Source organism: Aspergillus wentii, assembly GCF_001890725.1.
Source record: "Aspergillus wentii DTO 134E9 unplaced genomic scaffold ASPWEscaffold_4, whole genome shotgun sequence".
In the NCBI taxonomy this organism is placed as follows: Eukaryota; Fungi; Ascomycota; class Eurotiomycetes; order Eurotiales; family Aspergillaceae; genus Aspergillus; species Aspergillus wentii.
The window spans coordinates 449,807-468,167 of record NW_024467835.1 but is presented as its reverse complement, the minus strand read 5'-3'; the positions used below and the strand labels follow the sequence as shown (position 1 = coordinate 468,167).

Genomic DNA, 18,361 nt, shown 5'->3' with positions numbered 1-18,361 from the left:
CCTCAATCCGGCATCCAAAACATCTTCGTCACACAAGACGGACAGATCACCGGTATTATCGACTGAAAATTTGTGGATCTGTTCCTGAATGCTTGGGAAATCTTTGGTAGCCCTCATTCTTAACAAGAGAATTGGATCTTGCGCTCTGCGCTTACAATCCAGAGGGTGCTCCCGAGGATAATGAGGGCGAAGACTCGCCTGAAGAGCTCCAAGGCCTTCGAAAGGTTTATCTCGAAATAGTTGAACGGGCACTTTCGGAGAACAATCCGTCATCCGCCTTCTCGGCCAAAGATCCTACTAGATGGACGAGAAGGTCATGGGTGATTCAGAACTTGAAAATCGCGGCGGATGATTCAATTTTCACACATAGAACCATGATAATGACCTTTGATAAATAACAGAAGCTCTATCCAAAGAACCACAGGAATTGATGTGGAGGATCTCTTTCTAGATGACATCGCCTGTGAATTGGTCGATGGAACTCTCGATGAGGACATTCTCAAAATCCTTAAAAAGGGCCTTTTAGATATTTGCGACTCTACGTGAACATTTCTACTCAATTACAGGGATTGTAAATTTGTTTTACAGCTCACTTTTCGAGTTCTGTATCATCTAATATGAATGACGCCATTTGGACCTGCTTTCTACTATAGATACGACGCTATTCCCAAAGTAGATATATGTCGCAGAATGGCTTACTAATACTTCGCACAGCCGCAGCTTATCCATCACGTGAACTTATCTTCACTCCATCTGGATAGAAAGGCGGTCACCGTATTAGGAAATCCGCCAATTTTTTTTGCCCCGAAATTCTCTCCAAATTTTTCTCAACTTCCAGAGAAGCCAAAAAACTCCCCCGCTCAATTAATTCTTCCATACTGCAGAATTCGAGGATCCCGCGAAATCGGGGATCAGAATTTTGTCATCATGGCTGGAGGTATGAAAAAGTCGACCAAGAAGTTCGAGAAGAAGCATCTCAAGGATACCCTCGAACGGCGCAAGGCCCACGCGAAAGTCAAGCAGCGATATCAGCAAAAAGACAAGCGAAAGGCGGACAATGCCAGACAGCGCGCAGAAATTGATGAGGCCAATCCGGAAGACCCCGAGCAGGTCAAGAAGCAAGATGCCTTTTCTCAGATGAACGTTGACGACTTCTTTGCTGGCGGTTTTGACATTACCGAAGGCGACGCAGACCAGAACAAGAAAGCACAGAAGAAGGACGTTACCCCTAAGACCGGAAAGCGCAAGAGGACTGCAGAGGCACAGGCAGAGGGCGATGATGGTTCAGAAGCCTCGAGTGCAGAGGAAGATGGTGCCCCCAAGAGCGACGATGACGATGCTGCCTCCGCTAGCGGTTCCGACGACTTCGAGACACACAAGGGTCAACTGGAAGCATTGAAGGAGAAGGATCCGGAGTTCTACAAGTATCTTAAGGAGAATGATTCCGAATTGCTCGACTTCGAGGACCATGGAGATCTCGCTGAGGTTGACGATCTGAGTGAGGCCGAAGAAGAGGGTCCGGCTAAGAAAAAGAAGAAGGGCAAGACAGCGAAAGAAGACGATGAGGTGGAGATGGTCGACAACACGCTCACCATTCCGATGGTGAAGAAGTGGCAGAAGTTGATGGAGGAACAGAACTCGGTCCGCGCCATGCGACAAGCCGTTCTCGCTTTCCGTTGCGCAGCGTACATCGACGAGGCCGACAGCCAGGACCAAAAGTACTCGATCTCAGACCCCAATGTATACCACCAGGTGCTCGTCACAGCTCTCGGCACAGTTCCCAAGGTTCTGGCACACCACCTCCCCGTCAAGGAGACCGCTGGCGGCAAAGTCAAGGTGTCTCTGGACTCGAAGAAGTTCAAGACTCTTACCTCGCTCATCAAGTCTCACACATCGTCTGTCCACCAATTGCTCACCAACCTGACCGATGCCCAAACGCTGAAGTTGACCCTTTCGTCTATTGAGCCTATGCTTCCTTATCTCCTCCAGTTCCGAAAGTTGCTGAAGGTTCTCGTTAAGACAGTCGTTGCCATTTGGGCTGATGTTTCCACCGGTGAGGCAACACGAATCACAGCATTCCTCCTTCTGCGACGCCTTATGGTTCTGGGAGACTCCGGAATCAAGGAGTCAGTTCTCAAGGCCACCTACGAAGGAGTTGTCAAGGGCAGTCGCAACACCACCGTCCACACCCTCGCAGGTGTCAACCTGATGAAGAACTCGGCCGCAGAGCTCTGGGGCCTTGACCAGAACATCTCTTACACAACGGGCTTCAGCTTCATCCGTCAACTGGCCATGCACCTTCGCAGCAGCATCACCAACACCTCCAAGGAGTCGTACAAGACGATTTACAACTGGCAGTACACCCACTCGCTCGACTTCTGGTCGCGTGTCCTCTCGCAACACTGCGACGGCCTCGCCGAAGCCCAAGCCGGCAAGGAATCCGCTCTGCGCCCCCTCATCTACCCCGTCGTCCAGATCACCATCGGTGCCATGCGCCTCATCCCCACAGCGCAGTACTTCCCCCTCCGCTTCCAGCTCACCCGTGCCCTCCTCCGTCTCTCCCGCTCAACGGGAACCTACATCCCCCTGGCCTCCTCCCTCCTGGAAGTCCTCAGCTCCGCGGAGATGCGCAAACCCCCCAAGTCCAGCACCCTCAAACAACTCGACTTCTCGACCGCCATCCGAGCTCCCAAATCCTACCTCCGCTCCCGCGTCTACCAAGACGGCGTAGGCGAGCAAGTCGCCGAGCTCCTCTCCGAGTTCTTCGTCTTGTGGTCCAAACACATCGCCTTCCCTGAACTCTCCGTCCCCGTCGTCGTCAGCCTCAAACGCTGGTTGAAGCAGGTCGGCTCGCGCAACGGCGGAAACAAGAACACCAAGATTAACCAGATGCTCTTGCTACTGGTGCAGAAGATCGAGGCCAACGCCCGCTGGATCGAGGAGCGTCGGTTGACCGTCTCCTACACACCGCGTAACCGCGCCGAGGTCGAAACCTTCCTCAAGGACGTCGACTGGGAGTCCACCCCTCTCGGTGCATTCGTCAAGTCCCAGCGCAAGCTGAGAGAAGAGAGAGCCGCTATCCTCGAAGAGAGCAGACGCGAAGAGGAGAGACGGAGAGCCGACGAGAAGAAGGCCGACAAAGACCAAGTGATGAAGGACGCAGGAAGTGACGACGATTCTTCTTCCGACGAAGAGGAAAACGAAGAAGAAGATGAAATTGAAGAAGAGGAAGAAGAGGAGGAGGATGAGGAGGAGGATGAGGAGGAGGATGAGGATGAGCTTGAGATGGAAGAAGAATAGACGTCTCTTTTTTTAAGTTTCTTTTGTCTACTGGGTCATTACTTTCTTGGTGTTTTTTTCATGTTTCGAATCCAATTGTCTTGTAACTAACTATCCGGACATGCCTAAAAGAATCATGCTTTCATAGATCTTGATATCAATACAAAAGTTGAAATTCAGGATGATCAAATCCGTCGCTTTTTGAAATAGGGTTTTCTTGGAAACAGATGCATTGAATATAGTAGTTGTAAAGCAAGATTCAATCTAACAACACGCAACCTATGAAAACAAACAAAACCAAATAAAACAAACCAAAACCAACAATTATGATGCACCATATTTACTCTCAAAACAGGGCATATTTACCATCGTTCGTAAATAAGCGATGTGACGATAAACGCTCCAGACATCATAACTCAAATCGATGCTTCAATCTGTGCAACAAATCCGAAAGAACTAGGCAGTTCCCATGGGCATCCTGTCCATACCCAATGAGCGAGCTTTCTCCCGTCTAAGGTCTGCATCCTCCTCCTCTGCCCAAGCGAGAGACTCATCCGGTAACATGACAGCCTGGTCGATGGCGACGGGCAGACCTCTATGACGTCCTCTCAAGGTGACGGCAGCCAGAATCAATTTGCTGATGGGGTGCCAGGTCCCACAGAATGAATAATTCTTGCCGGGATAACCAACACTGACACCGACGCAGCCGTAGGCGGAGACAACCTCGAATATAATGTTGAAGGTCGAGTAGGAAACCGGTTCATTTTTAAAATGATCCGATTCGGCAATGGAGATGAACAAGACCCCAAGGGCAACCCACCAAATATCGTGGCTAAGCTGAGAGCGCAGCTGTTGGTGAACAAAGTAGCTGCGCGAGGACTCTGTTGTGGAGACGTCGTGTCGACCGAGGAGGTGTTGTCTGATGAGACTGACGAAGATGTTTGGAGGAGATTTGCCATTCGGTTCTTCAAGGGGGTCATCGTGGGCGTAGATACCCAGCGAACGTTCTTCGTAGACGTTTGTGTTTCTATCGAGCAATGTTAGCAGAAAGTAAGGGTTATCAACTAGGAAATACAAACCTTATTGTGACTAGCACTGGGAATGCTGAAACATACTATAGTAGACAGTTAGCTACTCACACTCATCATCAAACCTCTTCGCTAGACAACTAACCATCATAAGCACTGAATATTCGTTAGCATTGCGTTAATTGGTAAAAGAGTTGGTTAGATTCTTACCATATAAAACGAGCAACCCCTGACGAAGGTCAGAGATAGTAACGACGTAAAATCCTCCAGAGCGAACAGCTGCGATGACAACGAACATTAGGAACCTGCTAAAAGAAAACGAAATGAAAACAAACCTAATCCCTGAAACAGTCCATCCAAAACACGATAGCCTCTTGGCAGATTCTCAATTTCCTGATTTCCGATTGCAAGAATCTCAAATCCGGCCCAGTCGATGCCGTTCAGGATGATAATAGTTCCTAGTAAGTACCACGTGTGACGCGCAGGGAAGAGATTTGTATACACCTGGATCATTGATCAACAATTGTACCACAGCCGAGAAGCTTCTGTCCTCTACGTACTCTTCTGGGGTGGTCCAACACAAAGTCGAGAGTGATTTTCCATGTTTCCCATGATGGTTGGTTTGGTATAAGGCGTCTCAGGGTCCAAATGATGAACCGCAGGAAGCATGGGTAGAGTGTATTTCCGGCCAGAATCAACATTCCCATGGTAAGAAGCGGGTATGCACTTTATATTGTCAGCAGAGTGTCCATGTGGCTAAGATATGTAGAGTAGCAAATACTTCTTTTGCAATGCAGTCATATTTGTATCCAGAAGAGACATGCCGCTGTTAACAAATGCAGATACTGCAAAGAATGCACCCGTCCAAAAGGGCGACAGGCCATTTGATCGAGAAATCTCTGGGTGATTTGCTTCCAGCCAACCCCCCATGCCTATCATGCCAATGATAATGAACATGATCCAGTAGAGTGAAACAATAACTGCTAAAAACGATACCGCCCTATACTCAACCCCACCGAGCCTCTCGCGCTCGGCGGGAGTGAGCCCGTGGAACTGTGAGTTGCGAGAAATAAGTCCTTTCGAGGCAAAGTATTTCTGTGTTCCTCTGAGCATCCCCTTCAGTCCGGACAGCTCAGTATCTTTTGCAAGTGGTAAGTTCGGCGGGACATCCTGAGGATGGTTGTTCAAATCATGTCGAGCTCCAACGCCTGTCATTGGAAATACTCGATGGTGATGATGCTGTCGAGCTTTTGTGCCACCGATGGTGATCTGATCATCATCTTCGACCCATCGAACAGGGTCAACATCCAGATTAGAGACTGTTTCGGCAGGAGCTACATTGGTCATCACTGTGAGCTTGTCCCCTTTACTTGAGGCCAATCCACCACGCAGATCTCCCGTTTCAACATCTGCCAGACTCTTTTTCTGGTAGCTGGATTCAGATGCATGCTCATTGAGTGGGATATTGCCGGATGACAGTTCAAGTGCACGCTTATACGAAATTCCATTGAATTTCAATTGAAAAGCACGCTTTCTGACAAAGAGCACAACGATCGAAATGAGGATCGCATGTCCAAGCATGAGAAGAGCAAAAAGGATCGACTGCTGGAAGCTATTCAAAGAGGATAGGTCGACCTGGAAAGGATCAGTATGCCAATTCCGATTCAATAAGAAAATAACATACCGTATTCAATCCTGCTCCTGTCATAGCACTGACACACATGAACAATGCATCGACATAGGCAATGCTCCGAGACGGCTCTGCGGCACCCCAGAAAATGGCGCTACAGATCAATGGCGTCGCAAGGAAATACGCATAGTGAAGCGTGAGAAAGTTGAATGGTGGGCAAACCGCCATAATAAAGTGACCAACCGGTCTTTGCCATCCTCTGGCTGAAATTATAGTTAGTAGAGTTTCAATAAGAGTAGACTCGAGCCTCGGAACTGGAATAAGGGTCATGATGATGAAATCAAGGCTTACGGAGGAGCATTGCTGGTAGGTATGCGCCAAAGCGCTTTTAGAAATGATGAGATAGACCTTGCAGCTCCTTTTTTTGATTGGGAATAGTAATCCGAGTCCCTGCTTAATATCTGCGATCACTGCGTCTGTTGTGACCTTTTTCTCTTCTTTTTCTCTTTTCTTTGGGGGCGCACACCGCTACCCACAGTTTTTGGATAGAACTCGAAATTTCAGTCTGGTCCAAAAGTACATTATTTATCGTCGAGTAAAAATTGAGGGGAATCAGTAGTATAGCCTGAGAATTGGCTAGTAAATGCAGCGAGAGATTTGGTGTGTTGAGAATAATATGGTGTGGCAATCGTGGAGTCGAGATTAAATTTCGAGGCGATCAAGAACGGGAAAAAGGCTTGTGTTATTCCATTTCAAACAACTCCGATTATTTAAGATGATGATAGTAATATAGATAAATATGAGGTCAGAATTTGAGAAGATGAAGCTGACGAGAAGAATTTGACTGTGGATGGATGGTGAGACAAGCAGAAACAAAAAGCGTGAAGAAACCCCGTTGAGCCTTGCTGCCTTGGGAAAGGCCAAAACGGGCCGAGACCGACTAAGCTTTATAGGGCTGGCTCTGGATAGCTTCATTTTCGACTATCAAAGCATGTTTATTCTGCCCATTCTCTAGCTACGGTCATCTCCAACCTCATTCTCACGCTTCCAGTGCCCACTCTTCCCTCCCTTTTTCTCTTCAAGCTGCACTCCTCCGATCACCATTCCCTTGTCCACTGCTTTGAGCATGTCGTAGACGGTCAACGCAGCTCCCATTGTCGCTGTCATCGCTTCCATCTCTACCCCTGTGCGGCCGAGACAGCTCACTGTCGCGAGGATGCGCATCGAGCCATGTTTCTCGGTCTCTGATGGATCAACCAGCTTCACGTCTACCTCAACACCTGTGATTCCAATTCCCGGATGACACAAGGGAATCATATCCGGTGTCTTCTTAGCGGCCATGATTCCGGCTATCCGCGCGACACTGAATACGTCGCCTTTGTGTGTGCCGCGACCCTCTCGGAGTAGTTCCCACGGACGGGCGTTGGAGAAGGATACATAGCAGCTGGAGGTGGCAAGTCGAGGGGTGACAGGCTTCTCGGTGATTTGCGTCATGTGGACAGTCTGAGATGGGGTCAGATGGGGAAGGTCGGGATCAGAGGCTGTAGGGAGAGAAGTTGTCGCTTTCTCTGCCTTCTTGGTATGGTCTGAAGATCTGGCTTCAGATCCAGTACTACGCCCACGGTGATAAAACCGGGCTTGCATTTTTCCTAAAGAAGCACCCATTGGGAGCATATTGAATGGAATCCTGGACCAAGGATTCCTTTGAGAAGACAGAGCTGGCATATCACTATGAGTTTGTCTTGAATTCGAAGTATTGACCGTTTCATTATCTAGTATAGCTCCTATCAGCATTAATCCAAAAGACGTAGATACAAATCAGATAGATGGCCCGCTTGTTCCCAAAAGAAATGAAAATCCATCCAGATATATGCATGCAGTCATTAATCGTCATTCCAACCAAAATTACTCCAAAGGAAAAGGATGCGCCTACCCACCAATAAGAATCATCGGCCGGTTCTTCATATTCTTCAACTCTCCCATACCAGCATGTTTCTCCTTCTTGCGTTTCACTGCCATGCCGATGATGTCCAAGAGCTCTTGCTCTCTGGGATTAATAGAGCCACCCTCATCGCTGATGCGAGCAGCTGCCTTTGCTGATTCGAGCAGTTGTAACTGCTTCATTGCGGTCTCGTCGATGGGTTCGTCATTATTCACCTTCCGAATGATATCCCGCAACGACACCTCTGCATTTCCAAACAAACACACCTTCAAGTTCCCATCACTGGTGATGCGTAGTCGGTTGCAGGTTCCGCAGAAATTATGGGTCATGCTAGTGATAAACCCGACCCGGCCCTCAAAACCAGGAACTTGGTATGTTTTGCTGGTGTCATTCTTATGGTCCACCACCTTTTCCAGTGTTGGGTACTTTTCGCGGATGACCGCCAGCATCTCCTGGTAGGAAAACATCTTTCCTTGATTCCACTTGTTGCCATCAAATGGCATGTACTCGATAAAGCGCACTTCGATAGGGCTTTCACGCCCCATCTCAACGAAGGGGAGGATCTCCCGATCATTGACTCCGCGCATCACGACGCAGTTGATCTTCAGTTTGATCCCCGCTCCCTTCTTGTTCATCTCCAAGACCCGATCGATGCTCTTCATCACGGCATCAAACCCCTTCCTCCTAGTCATGATTTGAAATTGGAATGGGTCCAAAGTATCCAGACTGAGGTTTATTCCTGTCAACCCAGCCTCTATCATGGGGTCGAGTTTCCGATGCAACGAAATTCCATTTGTTGTCAAGCACAGCTCCCGTAGTCCATCACGGCGCAAGTCCCCAATCGACTGCATCAAGGGGACTATATCTTTTCGGACGGTCGGTTCCCCGCCAGTCAGCCGGATCTTGGTAACACCCTGGGAGACAAAGAGTGATGATAGGTACACAATCTCCGGTGACGTCAGAAGCCGGGCCGAGGGTGAAAGCTCTATGCCCTCCTCTGGCATGCAGTATAAACATCGAAGATTGCAGCGTTCGGTAACGCTGATCCGTAGGTAATCATGCTGGCGATTGAAGTTGTCCGTCAAGAATTCCGAGAATGGCTTCGCGGATCTCAAGGCGGAGAATCTCGGTGATGATTTCTTGGACGAGGGGGTATCGAAGGGGGGGCATGAAGAAGAAGAGTTGATTCCATCGTTATGTGAAGCAGACGCAGCTGTACTCGTGCTCTGCTGTCGAGGGTGAGCAACAGAAGCTATCCTGCGAGAGCGGGGGCATCTGGCAAGGGAGGCAAGCAGGGACACGCCCCGCCTTCGCCACAACAGAGACTCAGCCATCCTCGGCAGATATGCTGCTCAGTGAATAGAAATGAAGTCAAGCATTGCTCAGCATCGCCCAGAGAACTTGGGTTTATAATAGACGAGCAGGTGTTGGTGGAAGAGAGATAGAAAAGTGTCGAGGCCTTATCGCGGTTAATAATACCGGTTGGTCTGACTCCGCGGAGAGTGCCGTCATGCGGTTAGTCATCGCTGCTTCGTCACTACGACGATGGCTACGCTTTACAACAACGTCTTAGAGTGTCAGAAGTTGGTCACATTGGCTTATGCTGGTGCTACGTGGCTGGCATCATCTTATGGACCCTCTTCACGAGGCTCTGCTCGAACTGTTCCACCCCATTCTGCTGCTCATTGAGTTTGCCTGCCTTCATGACATAGACAACCCGTTTTCTGCCCTGTGACTCCTCGGAGGCTTGCTCAACACCCTCGAAGTCTTCGTCCAAGCTGTTCTCGGCATCCCTTTTCCCCTCAATAACAGATCGGACAAGGAACCGGTCATGCGAGACCAGCAAGATTGCGCCATTGAAGCAGGAAAGCGCCGATGCTAATGCAGTGACAGTGTGGAAGTCCAGATGCGTGGTGATTTCATCAAGAATGAGCAATTGGGGTGAATTCCAGACGACCTTTGCCAATGCCAATCGAACCTGGATGGAAACGGGTTAACAATGTCCTCGATTCAAGGCGGCTCTACTCACAAGTTGACCTCCTGAAAGTCGGGAAACGGGGACATCAGAAGCAATCCTGCCCTGAAGACCCATCGATGCTAATAAACCTCTGAGATTGCCTTCACTGAATGCGCCGTCAACCTCCTTCGTCATTAGTCCCAATGCCGTCAATTCTGGATCGGCTAGACCTTGTTCGTGGAGCTCATCGATCGAGTGCTGTGCGTAATAACCGAGTTTCAATCTCGAGTGAGTCGTTACTTTCCCCTTGGTTGGTAGCGTGCTTCCGGCCAAAAGACGAACCAGGGTGGATTTGCCGGATCCATTCAGACCCATGATGCCAACACGATCACCCATGTGCATGACAAGCTCGATGCCGTTCAAAACAGGGGCTTCATTGGGCTTGTACCGAAAGACGATACCTTCCAAGGATATCAAAGGGCCTGGAAACCGCAGTTCAGTAGCGTCAGGAAGCATCATTGATGCACCTTTTTCGTCGGTAGGAACCTCAATTTCCGCTCGTGCAGATAAGTGATAGCCTACGAGGTCTCGGTTTAGTTTGAATCGACCACCGTTGGCATTCACTTGAATTCCCATTCGGTCGTCTACCTTTTTCTGTCGAGATTTGGCCATTCGGAGTTTGTTGTCGTCATTGGTCTTCTTCCCGACCTTAATATTGTCGCGAATGGTTGCTTCCATGTGGGAGATTTGCCGTTCCTGCGCTTCCTTCATACGGCCCCAGTAGAGCTTTTGCTCCTCAAAGTCTTTTTCGTATGCTGACAAGTTACCTCGAAAGTAAGATAGCTTTTGTTCCTTGATGATGACAATTTCCTCGCAGACTGCATTGATAAAGTCCCTGTCATGGGAAACCAATACCACAGTCGTCTGCGACGAATCGCGTAGCTGTCGCAGATAATTCTCGAGCCAGACCACTCCCAGAAGGTCTAAGAAATTAGTCGGTTCGTCGAGGATCATAATATCAGGATTTTGAATCAAGACGCTAGCCAGCATGCATCGCATGCGCCAGCCGCCAGACAGGGTCAAGAATGGCTTGTTGAAGGCGCTTTCCTTGAATCCTAATCCGATGAGAATCTGACGGGCTTGCTGTTCAACATCGACGAGTTTCATCTGCTCGACATCAGCATAGTTCAGCCAATGCGGTAGACTTGCTTACGGCTTCAATTTGGGATTGAAGGTCCTGGAGTGTCTCCGCTGCAGTCTGGGTGTCCGTTTTGATAGCTTCGGCATCAATGGCATCTTTTTCCTGGTTTAGTCTGAGGGTTTAGTATTTATCTCCCTGCAGATCATGAAACTTACAGCTCCGTCGAGGCTTGCACTTTGGATTCAGCCGACTTGAGGTCCTTTCGAGCTTGCAGACCTCTCGCTCCACTTTTGAGGCTTGCATTTCTCTGGGCCAGGAATAACTGCTTCTGAAGATTCTCATGATGGACCTTGCGTATAGCTTTTACAGGCTCCAGAGGATCCTCCGTTTCGAAGCTTTTTGATAGAACTGCCAATGTCAGCTAGTTTAGAGGAATTGGGCATGATTCTTACAATCCATTTTTCGAGAGATATCATTCCTGTGGTTATCACTGCTCAGGACTTGTTCCAGAACTGTTCTATCCTTCCCTTGGTCACGATGCCCAAGACCGCCCTCATCAGCCTCAGAATCCGTCTGCTGCAAGATCGCAATCCTCGTTGCGTGCGGTATACCAGGGACCAGCATCTCCGCCATCGCCCGAAGAAGCGCTGGCCTTCATTAGCCATGAAAATAACGCAGATTGGTACTCCCTACTCGACTTTCCAGTCCCATTCCTCCCTATAAGTCCATAGTGAACACCAGACTTGAGACGCAGATGAGCGTCTACGAGGAGTTCCCGTCCTTCGTTTTTGGCTTTTGATTTCCCTTTGGACTTAGATGCGTCTTTTGGGGGTTGTGCGGATGATACGAGGATGTTGAGACCTGCTACATCTATCTAGATGTTGCATTTATTAGGTTAGCTTTGAGGTGGAAAGGTGAATTGCAGTAGTTATATACCTCTTGTGCGGGTTTATCATCAAGCAGATGAAACCGGGTTTGTTTGCAAGTTGCAATGATAGATGATTTCATTTTGCAGTATTAAGCAATTAATTCAGTATGAAAGAAATAATCAACAATTCTATCTTCAAAGTAGTAAACAATTAAAGATACCCTACAGCCTACCGTACACTACAACACTGTATAGTATTTAAATTATCCAATCTCCCACCCAGCGGCCTGAACCGATGTCAACCAAGACAATAGAAAAAACAATCATGCAGAAACCAAATATCCACCGAGTAACACTGAGTCACGTAAGAAGATCATCCAAGATGCAACCGAGGAGATGAAGAGAGTCGGGGACCGAATGGGGAATAGTGGCAATGCCTGAGGCGAGAAGGTCGTATTCGGAACCAGACAGAGGCATTTATGTCGACTATTGGGGGTTTTATGTCCTTTATGCGTGGTTGATGTGAGTCACTTGTGGGTTTTGAGTCATTATGTATCATTCTCTATTTTATAGTCTACTGTCTATAATCTATGTAGGTAGTGTATGTATGTAGTTATCGAAACTCCTCCAACCTCCTCTTCTGCATCCCATCCTCCCCGAAATTCCCCTCCTCCAACCACCCCTCAAACGCCCCCCTCACGCTTCCCACCCACTCATCCCTCAACAACGAAAACCACGCCGTATCCCGATTCCGCCCCTTCATAACCATATGCTGCCGAAAGATGCCCTCGAACGTAAACCCAAACCGGCGCGCCGCACGGCGCGAGGCCTCATTAAGCGAGTCGCACTTCCACTCGATACGCCTGTAGCCTAGGTCCTCGAATGCATGCCGGAGAAGGAGGTAGACGGACTCGGTGGCCTGTGTTGAGCGCTGGATGGAGGGGGAGAAGACGACGTGGCCGATTTCCGCGGTGAGGTGGGCGGGGGTTATGCGCATGAGGGAGATGTGGCCGATGGGTGTACTGGTGGGGGTGGTGTTGTCGAGGATGGCGAAGAGGAAGGGGTCGGTGGAGGTTGATTTTGTGGTGATGGAGGCGCGGAAGGAAGGGAGGTCGGGATAGGGCCCTTCAGGCATGTAGGTCCATAGGGAGGTTTGGATGGGGTCGGTGCCGCCGATGAGGGTGTAGAGATGGTCTGCGTGGGAGGGATCAAGGTGTTGGAGGAGCACTTTGCGGCCTTGGAGGGTTGTTGGGGAGGGGAGTTGAGCTGGAGGGAGCGAGATGGAGGGGCCTAGGTGTGTCATGGTTGATGTGAATTGTGATGCTGCTGCTGGGAGAGTTAGTGATTATATAGCATGAGTGAGTCATTGTCAATTCGTTGTAGGATTTAATCCTTGTTGGAGGAAGACATATTGAATGTCGTGATAAGACACTATCGGCTGTCTCACGTGATCTGTATAGAACTTCTATGCAACGATGGGTTCATCAGATATCCATGATAGATATTCGATAACTGTTAATTGTTGTTAGCTTTGTATTCAAGCCATCATGTATGCCAGTCGTAGAATCTAGACATCCTGCTGAATCACCACATCCAGATAGATATTCTAGGCACCACTCAACACCCCGCACTGAACCAACTCTCCCACCTCGACCCAAACCAGTGCATTGACCAAATCAGTATCTGATACAAAGCATCGCCCCCTCGTACTCCTGGATACCCAATAATCCACCACCCAGATGAGACGATCTATGAATTCATGTGTCATATGAAACGGAGAGGCCGAGTATAGGACCAGCCAAAATAACCTCAAAAAGCCATCAGACAAGACCTCACCACCAATAATATAGCCTGCCAAGTCGCGTATCGCCATGTCGTTGCATCACCATGTGCTCACTCTACGCCACGCCATCATGACTTCATGTCCGCGACAGGTGAGCCGAAAGTATATAAAAAGCATATATATACCGGAGGTCAGGGCCGGGTGAATTAAAGCATTTCCAGAAATATCACAGATATCTCTGCAAACAGACAATTACGATCATATTGCAGACAATTACAGCAAAATTACATCCACCATGTCTTCGAACTTCAACCCAAGCCAGAACTCATTCAGCCGTCCTTTCCAGAAAGAGGACAATATCAGTCTGTCCCGTGATAATGAAGAGGCAATCGATCAGAGTCAGGATGAAGGAGTTTCGCTGGATACCGGCAGCCAGGTACTACCCTTCTGGACACAGTGCCCAGGTATAGTATAACTAACAGACCCAGCAACAGACACAGCAAACCAAGCCCAGCCAGTCCATAAGTGAAGACAACCTCGAGGAAGGCCGACAGTGGGTGCGCAGAGCAAGTCAGCAAGACGATGTATTCAAATATGCGTTTACGTCTGGCCAGCTGGACCATCCGGAAGATTAGATGAGGCAAATACGAGTATGATATCATCTGACTGTGACTTTTATGTATAATAAATTGGACAAATCAATGGCAAACAATCCGATGGTTGTTAATAACAAAATTGCAGTAGATTGTAGTGCAATTGGATAATGGCATTCACAATGAATGTATTTTATTGGTAGAGGTGGGTCTATACGTCATCCATTCTGACAGAACTTTATGGATTAAAATGCAGTTGATTGTGGATTGTGGATACTGGAGTAGAATGAATAAGCGGAATGCTTGCGTGGCATTCATTCATCTTGATCTTCTAGTTTCTACATGATCCAGCCTTATGATATCCACATACAATCCACATCAGACGGAAATCGACTACTCTATCTGGTAACAGTGGACCAACCCCAGTATACGATGAAATTCGTGTACAGACAATCTAGATCACAGAGATCTAGAACTCATGATCGGATATTAAGGATCTATGCGGGTCTGGATGTGTTCAGTCAAGAACGTGGATGAGCATATGGATCGATATGGATATGGCTGACTTGAACAGGGACCGGCGAATTGTCGGATATTTCAGTTGTGGTGGCCACAGTTATAGTTGACAGTAGTTGGTATTAAACATCAATATAGTTGATTACTGATACTACAGTATATTGTTGATACAATGCAACATCACTTCTAATGTTGCATCGCATTTGAGCATCCACCAATCAACACTAGTAGATCCCACCATATATAAAACCTCACCACTGTAACATAACATCACATTCAACAACAGCAAACAATATCTGCATTCAGAATGTCTCTCCACCACTTCCTCGCCCCCTTCACTATATCCGAAACCACCCTCTTCACCCTGGCCGACCGCTTCTCCCACATTTACAAAAACCTCGCAGCCAGTTCCGTAGAGCAGTTCTTCCCCACCCCCGTCACGCGCTTACCTACCGGTAGGGAAAAGGGACGGTATCTAGCTGTGTATGTAGGATTGTTTTATCTGCGGGTAGCGTTTATTGAGCTTCTGGGTGAGCCGACGGGACATACGCCTCTGCAGAGACAGCGGGTTCGGAGGACGTTGGAGAAGGCGTGGTCGATTGAGGAGCGGTTGAAGAGGGATCGGGCGAGGGAGCTTTTCAAGTGGATTGGGGATTGTATTGCAGAGGTTGTTAAGGATAGACTGGATGGTGAGGGCGAGGGTGATGGGGATGGGGAGGATGAGGTGGTGATGGGGATTTCATTCTGTTTTCCTATGAAGTATGTATTCCTCTCTCTTACGTGGTATATTAAGTAACCGGATAGACAAACATCTCTTGATGAAGCAATCTTGATGCCAACAGGCAAAGGCTTCGCTTTATCATCCGACCTCAACCTCCGCCAGGCTCTACTCGACGGGTACGAATGCCACACAATCCGTCACGATGAAGAACCAACAGCCAAACGACAGAAACGACACGCTCTCCCTAAACTCAAGATAGCAGCCATGACCAACGACACCGTAGCCACCCTCGCCTCGCTGGCATACTCGATCAAATCCCTCCCCAACAGCCGTGTAGTCATGGGTCTGATCGTAGGCGCAGGCTGTAATGCCACCGTGCCCATGAAACTCACCGATCTCCACGCCTCCAAAACGAGCCATATTCGCGCAAACGACCCATCCGCCACCCATACCCTCGTCTGCACAGAATGGACCCTCCACGGCGCAGCCAAACCCCTCCGAGACCTCAACCTCGTCACGCCCTGGGACACGCAGCTCGAATCCCACACCGATCGCCCGGGGTTTCAGCCCCTCGAGTACATGACCGGAGGCCGATACATCGGCGAACTGGTCCGCATCGTGACGGTCGATTATCTAACTCGAGAATTGGGCATTGCGCGATCTTCCCTGCCCGTGGCTCTCACGAACAAACATAACGCACTCACCACCGACTTTCTATCGCTCGTTGTTTCACCCTCCACCTGCGATGACTCGCTGTGTCGGACCCTCGCTGCCAAATTCCCCCCGCCTGAGTCAAGTGTCTGGCAGTGGACTGCATCCGCCGCGGGCGCTCTGCGCGTTATCGCATCCACCGTCCAGACTCGTTCTGCGGCGTTGGTGGCAGCTGCCACGGTTGGGCTGCTTGCGTGCACGGGGGAGATCCGACTCCATAACGACCTAGATAGTGGCAATAATAGTGCTAGTAGCGCGGTGTCATGGCAGCGAGGACCGGAAGAACTGGTGGTGGCGGTATCCGGGGGCGTGGTGCAGCATTATCCCAAGTTCAAGGAGACAGTGCAGTGGCAGATCGATCGACTCATGATGCGAGCAGGGCCGCAAGACGGGGGGAGAAGCGTGTTTCTTCGGGAGGCGAGCGATGGGGGGATTATCGGGGTGGGTGTGTTGGCGGGCACGGTGGCTGGGAAGATTGAGGGGATTATTGGATCGACGTTGGCTCCTACGAGTACATAGTACATGTTAATATGGACTAATCATTAAATGAATCGTACATAGTACATGATATGGATCAGTGAATAGATCAGTCAATATTATCTACACTCTACAAACCATTAATCAATACGAGCTCAGGAGAAGACGTTGAATAGTTAGAGCGATAGAAGGCAATCAATATCAGACAATCACACGAAACAGATAGTCCGGAATAGCAGCTGACATTATCGACTCCCCCACCAATAATACACGCCCGAGTCTATCCAGAATAGAGACCAAACAAAACAGCCGGTAGTCGGCACTTGTCCGAGACAAAGAGTTACTCCGTATGGCATTTTTAGAATCTAGACTTCCCTCAGCCTTGTGACTGCTACGCCGAAGTGCACCCGGAAGTGCGCAGTCAAACTTCAACTATACTCGATTCTATGCTCGGATCCGTGCTTGCATATAAGGTTTCATGCTGAAAATATCGATTCGGTGGACGAGAGGGGATATTTTGACGCTTTGCGGATATCTTTATAGCCGGTTCAATATTGTAGACTCGTCAATATTGGTGGGATATTGAATGATGGATGAATAGAATGGATAGGGGTCAGGCTATAGAAATACTGTCAATAGAAGACTCCTCATAGTTCATACCCCTATCAGATAGAATAGTATAGGAGTAGTACTTTTGACATCCCTGTTCAATTCATGCTGGTCGAGCGTTAAAATTACCCAAATAGGAGAAGAAGACCGCCTGATAAGATCGATATAGTCGATCATAGGGCAACTGGCAACTCGGCGCGAGACCACACAATCAGCACCAGTAGACACAAAATGGACAGCCGGAAACAACTCCTGATCCAGCGCCCGCGAGCCATGAATGATAATTGAAGCCATTGTTTTCAGCCGAAGCTTATCCCCTCCCATCCACCAATAGTGTTCCCTGAACCAATTAGTCTGAGACAAATCCGGTGTCCGGCAGATCCATCGATCCATAGGGACGCACTCCATCCGGCCCACTATGGAGCCCGCTAGGCAGCCAGTATCACCTGTGAGTGGCTGTGCCAGCCAAAAGCGATGACCTTGAATTGGTGCCAAGCTTTTGGCTGCTTCGGCTGTTGAATGTTTCAGGGTTTCAGGTTCTTTTGTTCGTTCCAATTATGAATGATTTTTGTTATCCACACAGCCCAGGGGAACTTCGCCTCGAGTGGGCAAGGGATAGTACGTAGTGCTACCGGGCACTATCCTTTCTAGAACGCCCTTTATTTCTGGCTAGAAGGGAGAAGTGGGAGATGGTTGTTGGCTAGATTCGTTTTTTATCTAATGGGTTTAATTTTATTTATGAAGTCATTGGACAGACGGAGGTGGACTGAAGTTATGCTAGCATTTGCCGAGTTCTAGCAACGAACTCGAACTAAGAACTCAATTTCTGAGGCATAAACAAACCTCCTTTACCTAGACACTGTGTACTATCCGACGACACATTCTGCCTGAACTCTGAAGAATTCGATATGCACAAAATCATGATTCCCTGCCAAGGAGAATGAAAGCCACCGTGTCACAGGGAGAATCCAGATTCCGCAAGCATTTTTCCGGGAGGCGAACCAATCAGATCCCCGTCCCACAACCCCTTGGAGGGACCAATAGGCAAACTCAATGCAATTCACCCGAAGCCGTTTCAGTGAGCTCGGAGAAACCAGCCTGAAACA

The 18,361-nt window shown here is 48.8% G+C and overlaps 7 protein-coding genes across 7 annotated transcripts; 2 read left to right on the top strand and 5 right to left on the bottom strand.

The window, feature by feature from the left end:
- The first annotated feature begins 837 nt into the window (after positions 1-837).
- ASPWEDRAFT_39903 (mRNA-binding ribosome synthesis protein NOC2) lies at positions 838-3,480 on the top strand. Its single transcript, XM_040835209.1, has one exon. The coding sequence runs from the start codon at positions 928-930 to the stop codon at positions 3,298-3,300; it is 2,373 nt and encodes a 790-aa protein (XP_040688488.1). The 5' UTR covers positions 838-927; the 3' UTR covers positions 3,301-3,480.
- Positions 3,481-3,735: 255 nt separating this feature from the next.
- ASPWEDRAFT_110834 (putative potassium transporter) lies at positions 3,736-6,165 on the bottom strand (the record flags this gene model as incomplete). The annotated part of the gene is made up of 8 exons (XM_040828211.1): positions 3,736-4,306; positions 4,359-4,393; positions 4,453-4,463; positions 4,518-4,586; positions 4,643-4,811; positions 4,868-5,033; positions 5,089-5,942; positions 5,992-6,165. The coding sequence occupies 8 exons, from the start codon at positions 6,163-6,165 to the stop codon at positions 3,736-3,738; spliced, it is 2,049 nt and encodes a 682-aa protein (XP_040688487.1).
- Positions 6,166-6,948: 783 nt separating this feature from the next.
- On the bottom strand, positions 6,949-9,213 carry ASPWEDRAFT_27498 (uncharacterized protein; the record flags this gene model as incomplete). Its single annotated transcript, XM_040833004.1, has 2 exons — positions 6,949-7,721; positions 7,875-9,213. 2 exons carry the CDS (start codon positions 9,211-9,213, stop codon positions 6,949-6,951), a joined length of 2,112 nt encoding a protein of 703 aa, XP_040688486.1.
- Positions 9,214-9,430: 217 nt separating this feature from the next.
- On the bottom strand, positions 9,431-12,339 carry ASPWEDRAFT_154237 (ABC-F family ATP-binding cassette domain-containing protein). Its single transcript, XM_040829665.1, has 7 exons — positions 11,914-12,339; positions 11,671-11,851; positions 11,430-11,624; positions 11,193-11,385; positions 11,050-11,149; positions 9,909-11,003; positions 9,431-9,857 (listed from the first exon to the last, which is right to left on the bottom strand). Exons 1-7 carry the CDS (start codon positions 11,983-11,985, stop codon positions 9,489-9,491), a joined length of 2,205 nt encoding a protein of 734 aa, XP_040688485.1. The 5' UTR covers positions 11,986-12,339; the 3' UTR covers positions 9,431-9,488.
- Positions 12,340-12,458: 119 nt separating this feature from the next.
- ASPWEDRAFT_171641 (GNAT family N-acetyltransferase) lies at positions 12,459-13,148 on the bottom strand (the record flags this gene model as incomplete). Its single annotated transcript, XM_040830817.1, has 1 exon — positions 12,459-13,148. The coding sequence occupies one exon, from the start codon at positions 13,146-13,148 to the stop codon at positions 12,459-12,461; it is 690 nt and encodes a 229-aa protein (XP_040688484.1).
- Positions 13,149-13,852: 704 nt separating this feature from the next.
- On the bottom strand, positions 13,853-14,443 carry ASPWEDRAFT_477943 (uncharacterized protein). The gene has a single exon (XM_040837012.1). It carries the CDS (start codon positions 14,288-14,290, stop codon positions 13,988-13,990), a length of 303 nt encoding a protein of 100 aa, XP_040688483.1. The 5' UTR covers positions 14,291-14,443; the 3' UTR covers positions 13,853-13,987.
- A 601-nt stretch (positions 14,444-15,044) lies between these two features.
- Positions 15,045-16,688, top strand: ASPWEDRAFT_109758 (hexokinase family protein; the record flags this gene model as incomplete). Its single annotated transcript, XM_040828109.1, has 2 exons — positions 15,045-15,496; positions 15,542-16,688. 2 exons carry the CDS (start codon positions 15,045-15,047, stop codon positions 16,686-16,688), a joined length of 1,599 nt encoding a protein of 532 aa, XP_040688482.1.
- Between the last annotated feature and the right edge of the window lie 1,673 nt (positions 16,689-18,361).